Here is a 7,469-nt window from a genome sequence, read left to right on the forward strand (position 1 = left end):
GATATGCAAAAATCCTCTCTGTGCTCTGTTACACAGACCTCAGTTCTGTTAAGAAACTAAATTTATTATAAAGGACCTGTGTTTACTGGGTGGAACAGTCATTCCTGCCTGCAGCACCACTAAACTCCAGCCAGAGCATGTTGCCTGTTTGTCGTGGCTTAAGCTCAGACATAAATCAGCCACTTAGTTTCTCTCTCACTCCCCTGCCTTCTTTCCTCCCCCCACTCCCGGAGGGATGGGGAGGAGAATCGAAAGAATGTAACTCCCACGGGTTGAGATAAGAGCAGTTTAATAACTAAGGTATAACACAAATCACTACTGCTACCACCAATAATAATAATGATAAGGGAAATAACAAGGGAAGAGAATACAGCCACTCACCACCCACCAACCGATACCCAGCCCGACTGAGCAGTGATCTAGCCCTTTCAGGTAACTCTCAGTTTATCTCCTAGGCATGACGTGCTGTGGTAAGGAATACCTCTTCGGGTAGTTTGCATCAAGTGTCTTGTCTCTGCTTCCTCCCTGCTTCCCCTCTTCCCTGGCAGAGCATGAGACTCAGAAAGTCCTTGGTCAGAGTAAACATTTGAGCAGTAACTAAAAATGTTGGTGTTATCAGCGCTGTTCCCAGGCTGAAAGTCAAAACCACAGCACTGCACCAGCTACTAAGAAGGAGAGAAAATGAACCCAGGACACTGTTCCACTGTAGTTACCCAGACAGATGAGCACTCACAAGCAAATTCTGTGGTGCAGTCACAGTTTTTGCTTCTATTTGAAGAATATTCCCTCCTTAAGTTGAACCTTCAAGCCCCAAAAGCAAAGTTTACAATGTTAGGAGCAGTTAATAATGTTGACCTTTCTTTACAGAAAATAGGGGTAAGCAGGGTGGAGCAGCCATAGCACTGCAAAAATCTATCTTTCCCAAATTAGAAGATCTGTCTTTCCCAAATTAAGAAAACATTTGCAAGTAACCAGTCTTATGGAGTAGTAGTTAATTCCCTACAAGTCAAAATGAAGTTGTGAGAAGACAGGGCTTCTTTTTCAGACTCAGAGAAGGATTTGCATGCCGAAAAGTATATTTCTTTCCTGCTTCTGCCTGCAAGCTTTACTTCAGTTTCATTCTCAGACTTCCATGGTTAGATTACTACTAGCATTGGCTCATGAACAGACTGAATCTCACAATCATCTGTGACCTAGGGCTGTGACACATCCAACTTCTAGAACTGGAAAAGACTGAAGAAATTACAGGCTCTGTTTCCACTTTAACAATATTTTCCCTGTACAATGCCCAGTGCAATTTTTAAAATTTTTAAAAAACATCAACGAAGTATTATTGTCGTTGCAACATTTGCTAAAAAAATGCATCACAGTGTAGGTGATGATTATTTTTCAAGCATAAGGCAAAGCTTGTGTATTATTATGACATAATTCCTAACACTACATTCAACACATATGATCTCTTCTTTCCTAACCAGTTCGTTTAGGCAGAGGGTTAATACTTTTTTCCTGGAATTTGTATCTCAAACAATTGCATAGTACTCCATTTACTTATGAACACCTTGATAAGAATTAAAGAAAGGTTTTAAAATGCTTATTCAGGATGATCAAGTCTGGCATGGAAACTCCTGTATTTGGTAGTAACCGCAAAGCATTTACAGTACTCACATAATGAATTATCTTGTCACCATGTGGAGCACTGGAATTGTATAGAGAATGAGTTTGCGGTGGTTGACAATATCTAAGTATATCAGATACAGAGTTAAAACAACAGTTGCCTGAGGGCTTCTTTATGTTCAGGGAAAACCTGAGTCAACAAAGCTATCTTCTCCTGAAAGTTTGTGGACAATTCATTAAAAATAACTTCTCAATCAAAATTTGCCAGTGACAAATTCCCCAAATTGCGAAAAGGAGGCTTCACTCAATGATGTCTTTAAATGTCTTAAGAAATTCTGCTCTCCTCAGAGTTCCTGCATGAGAGAATTCCACAGCTGCAGACCTCAGCACCTCAGAGTTGGATACGTACACTTAAATGCTGGAAGTTGTTCTTCCTCACAATGGGAAGGATAAGTGAAATCTCTCCTTCCTGTTCCCCAGGTTATAGGAACAAAGCTCCAGCTGACTGCTGGGAAAATTTCAGAGATTGGTTATTCCTCCTGTAATGTTAACTGCAGGTGTTAGTTAAGAGAACTTTCTCCTGGATGTGCTGACATGACTTTTGCCTGTAGGACGTCTTAGAGCATCACCTTCTCAAATAGCACTTTGATCCTTTCATAGCCCAAGCGAATCAGTGACACAGTTTGTTGCAGCAGGACTGCTTTCAGTTATGAGCCATCAAGAGACACTAAACAGGGTGAGTCATATCAGCCTTCTTGATATTGTCACAACCTTTATTGGCTTTTACAGCTCCCGTGAAGCACTGATCTTCAGAATGGAAAAGATGATAGTTGATGAGGTCAAGTCAGGGTTAAAAGCTGGTTATTACTGATAAAGGGCCTGTATCAGCTTTTTCTTTCTTTGTCAACATTTTTCTTCAGTAATAGCACAAGGAAAGTACCTATTTCTGTACTAATGTATGTGTTTCTGTTGTTTGGTTGTTTGGTTTTTTTCCTTGCATGAGCTGAGAACTAAAGTGAAGAAACTTCTCTTGAGCGAGGGACTGGGCCAAGTGATCTCTAGAAAACCCTTCCAACATAACATTTTTCTACAGCTCTGTGACAGGGATTCTTTCTGTCCTGCCTGTCTCTCCTGCTAACTCATGAAGCTACGTAAAGTGACTGTATAGGGTGTGGGCATTGGTCTGTACACCACCTAGCTTAGAGACAAACACTAACCTGTTAGGTGCATTTCAAGGTATTTTCATTCAACACCCTTCATTTTTTGGTGATTGACACAGAAAGAGCCAGCATGGGAAAGGAAGTGAAGCTATTGCACAAAGCTAAGTGGGCAAGATACACATATTCCACAACAGATTTATTCCCCTTCCTTGCAAAGCCTAGAATGTAGCTTTGAATTTGCTGGGCAGAGTAACTTTTTTCGACAAGAATGAAACATTGAGGTCACAGGAGGTAGGTCTATGAAAGTACGACTTCACTGCCTTGTCAAAAAGAAAATGCAAATCAAATCCCAAAAATCATTTAATACAGTCCTTTATTCACTATATTTTTATAAAAGAGGTGGATTTTATTTAAAAAAAAAATCACCACAAAAGAAAAAAAAAACCAAACAGATGCTTTTGGATGAGAAAACACGGTTTTCTCATTTTCTACTACCTTTCTGAAACCCTGATGCCACTGACACAGGAAAGGGTTGCAAACCATTCTGTCAGTGAAAGAGGTGGATAAGGTTACAAAAGGGAGCTTGTCTATGCATGGCACAGCACTCTACTTCTGGTGGAGACTGTCGCATTACCACAGTGACTTCACACCTACCATACCTCAGTTTATGCAAGCTTGAGAGTTGCATAAGGCTTTGACCTGCACAACCAACGTTTTTTTTCTGTGAACCTCTCTATGGGTATCCTTCTGCAGACCAGAAGGAGAGGCACAGAGATCTGGTGCAGCTTGTCAACGATACACGCAAATCACCACAAACATAAAATAGAACAAAGACTTTCTAGTGCCCCAAGTGTATCTCATCACTTAAATGTGTTTCATCTCCAAGTACTGAGTGCTAGAAACTGTAACCACATTTATGCTTGAGAATTTTGGTTGTCTATCAACAAATGTTGCAACCTTCTATGCAGATGGATGTCTGGTTTTCAGATATATTTCAGAATGAGAATTTAGCTTTTGCTTGCATAACTGTAGATCCCCAAAGGTATATTTTTGTCTTTAGCTCTTGTCATGGGTAGGAAAGTTGCTATTATTGCTTCACATTATCTTTCTTTCCTTGGAACAGGATAATGTGGATCTTGGTGACCTGATGTTTTCACTCTGCTACCTTCCAACAGCTGGTAGACTAACTATTACAATAATAAAGGCAAGAAATTTAAAAGCAATGGATATCACAGGAGCATCAGGTAGGAATGAATTTAATGGTCAATGTAGATTTCTGTCCTGTTTCCCTCCTGAGACACAGAATCAGCACTGTCAAATCCCAGAATGATTTTTGAGAAGAGGGTTCTACACTGCAAGCTCTTGAGTTACTGGAGCACAGGAATTTCAGAGAAATAAATAATATATTTCAGTTTGCTCCATTGCAACCAACAGTTTAAAATAACATGCGTATAACAAGACGTCAGGATTATTACTTCTAAAGTCATTGTGATTCAGAATAGCACAAGTTAGCCAAGCTGTGTTCATAACACTGGGAAATTGTACAGCAGACTATTTGTAACGGCTATGGCACAGAGGCAGACTGACCCTCTCTAACAGTCTCCCCAGAGCCATGGAGCCAGTGCTGCTGTTGCTGACGTGTGAACAAAACAGGATCATCCCAGATTCCTTTCAGCAACCCTTTCAAAACTTGATGATGAAACCAAGAAACTAATTTAAATAAGAGTTCATAGATGACTTTTAATTACTAGCAGGGAGTTGTAGAGCTCCCAGAAAGGAGCTACAAAGAAATACCTTTTTTTGCTACACTCAGGGGTTTAAACTTACTTATAATTCTCTTGAGAAATATAAGCCACTAATTGTTACACTCTTAATTATTTTAACTATACATCAGTAAATCCCACTGTGAAAAATATTGTCATATTCTGTCTGTCCTACAAATCTGAACAAGTAATTAGGCTGTTATAAATAGGCTGATACACAGGCTGTTGTATAAAACAGTCATGTATAACACGGTTCAGTGGACATTTTAATACCCTTTGAGAAGTTGGTACACAACAAAGAGTTTCTTGAACCTAAATTTTTCATTATAACCAGTCAATCAGGTAAAGCTTGCAAAGCTCTACTGCCTCCCAGGCATTCTGTGGTAATAAACGAGCTCAAATTCTGGTCAGGTCCAGGTGATTAATTCTGCAAGCAGGTATAGGCATACAAGAAGGCTGCTCCCTTGACTTTCCATTTATGTTTGCTTAAAAACAACAAAAGAAAACCAACTTTGTTCTTATGATTCACACAGATCCCTACGTGAAGGTTTCTTTAATGTGTGAAGGAAGGCGACTAAAGAAAAGAAAAACTTCCACCAAGAGGAATACCCTTAATCCTGTTTACAATGAAGCCATAGTTTTTGATGTCCCTCCAGAAAACATTGATCAAATTAACTTGTCGATAGCTGTTATGGATTACGACCGGTGAGATACCTGTAGCTGTAAAATAACATAATCTATTGACTTACAAAATCTTGCATAGTAGTTTTGCTTCCAGAAACAAAGCTATATTTTTTCTCAATAAACAGGAAATTAATGTCATGTTGAGTTTGGTAGAAGACTAAAATTTCTTGTAACACCAGGCAGAATTTCCTTCCTAAATTTTAAAATATAGATTTGCCTCCATAACTGATATAACTAAGCTGCATGTATATCTACCTGAAATAACTGAACGTATCAAGACAATCGACACACTGATGTTCTGTTTTTCCACATTTCTCCATTTCTAAAATTCTGGTTTATAGTTTATTTGTATTTGCAACTAATTACAGAACACAGGCAACTAACTTTTTATATCTTCAGGCAAAATTAAGAAACAAATGCACACAGACACACAGTGTATGCTATAATGGGGAAAATACAAATTGCTGTGACTAGTAGGAAATGCAAAGAGCAAACCTATGTATATTATAGTTCCTTATATTTTTCAGACAATAATTAATTCTAAAAATCTGTGATTATGTTTTTAATGAAATAAGTAAATTATATGGTTCTGAAGGTAAAATTTTAAGAAAAAAATATTATGGAACATTTTCACAGTGTAGGTCACAATGAGGTCATTGGAGTATGTCAAGTAGGCAACGATGCAGAAAGTCTAGGCCGTGACCACTGGAACGAAATGCTGTCATATCCTCGGAAACCCATTGCTCACTGGCATCCCCTTGCAGAGGTAAGATTTTTATTTCTTGCTTCCCCATTACTATAATTGCGAATATTCTTCTGTATGGCATTAGAAGTTGGATAAAATTTTATGAACAAAACCAAGATCCACATGCATGCACTAAAACATAGAAAAGGGCTCAGAAACACTGATATTAAAAATCAGACATAACACGCAAGTTAAGTCTGCTCCTTTCAGTTTTAGGGAGACAGTAATAAATGTATTTAACATATATACATGGGAAAGTGAGCATTTTACACTGGATTAAGGGTTTGGTTTTGCTTTTTAAATAAGTTCTTGGGTAGCTTTCACTGCTAATTGATATAAGGAAATGGAACTTGTTTACAGAACAACCAAGACCTATTTTTTTATATATAACAACCTAATATGACTTCTTCTCTCGTAACAATATATCATCCATGCCACTAGCACATCTCGAGGGATGCCTAACTGCACTGAAAAAAAAAATGTTTAAGTGTCTCTGGAGATCTGAGGTGCTGATAAGAAGCGACACGATCAGAAAAGTTTTTTAAGGTTCCTATGTTTTTGTTTTGTTTTGTTTTGTTTTGTTTTTTGTCTTTAGGGCCCTATTCAGCAGAAATGTTATGCAGGTCTTCTGCGCTTGGATGGCTGCCGAAGAGGCTTCCTCACCCTTTTAACCTATTCAGCAGAAATTTGGCATTCCTGTTGAACTCTTTCTTAGCCATATCCTCAGGGGCTATTCCACAGAGTCCAGTGGGGTAAAGATGTCCTTTTAATCCCTCTGTCTAATCCTCTCCCCAATACAGGGAATACTAATCCTGACTCATGATACACAAAAATTCGTCAAAGATCTAACTAAATTGCTTCCTAAGAGTTACCATCACTTACTTGCATTGTTGCTATCACTGGCTAAAGTCAGGCAGTAATCCCAGTCAAAAGAAACTACTATGTTTTAGCTACAATGTTACCCCCAATGCAGAAAGACAGGAAAGACCATAGTATTCATATCAGGCCACAAATGATGCCATAAGCACCTAATCTACAGAGGCAGAGAGTTTGAAGCCTCTCTGAGTATACTTTACACATCAGAGTGCAACCATGTTACTAGAACACAACTGAGGACTTCACCTACTTGTCTGTAAGCACTAACCCTAGGTAGCTGTATAAATAATTGTGGAGCAATAGGAAGATGCTAAAAAATAGCAAAAAAAATCACAGTCTTGCCCTGTGTCCATAAGCAATTGCCTTTACTGGTGCCTGGGACCACAGCAGCACAGATTCACTAGTGAGAACTTTGAGTTCTCAACAGGCTCTGTTGCAGTGGGAATGCACCATGCCTTTTCAGTACAAGGGTGCTGACAACAATTAAGTATGCTATGAAAGAAGATCGAGCAAAGTGAGGGAGATCTGCCTATATGATTGTGCCCTCAAAGATAAGCTAACTAAGAGCTGAAGTGCCACATTTGAAAAGCCTACCTGGGCATTTGGGAGCTGGGTTTAGAAAACTCA

General features: G+C 38.8%; 1 protein-coding gene across 1 annotated transcript in view; it reads left to right on the top strand.

Moving 5' to 3' along the window:
• Positions 1-6,977, top strand: part of LOC308222196 (synaptotagmin-9) — a 75,749-nt gene extending 68,772 nt beyond the window's left edge. Inside the window, exons 4-7 of the mRNA XM_080619891.1 lie at positions 3,898-4,018; positions 5,071-5,242; positions 5,858-5,987; positions 6,562-6,977. Coding sequence (XP_080476017.1) covers positions 3,898-4,018; positions 5,071-5,242; positions 5,858-5,987; positions 6,562-6,669 — 531 coding nt within the window. The 3' untranslated portion in view covers positions 6,670-6,977. The remainder of the gene's footprint in view (positions 1-3,897; positions 4,019-5,070; positions 5,243-5,857; positions 5,988-6,561) is intronic.
• Positions 6,978-7,469: the final 492 nt, after the last annotated feature.

This window comes from Psittacula echo (genome assembly GCF_963264785.1).
Source record: "Psittacula echo genome assembly, chromosome: 5".
NCBI lineage: Eukaryota > Metazoa > Chordata > Aves > Psittaciformes > Psittacidae > Psittacula > Psittacula echo.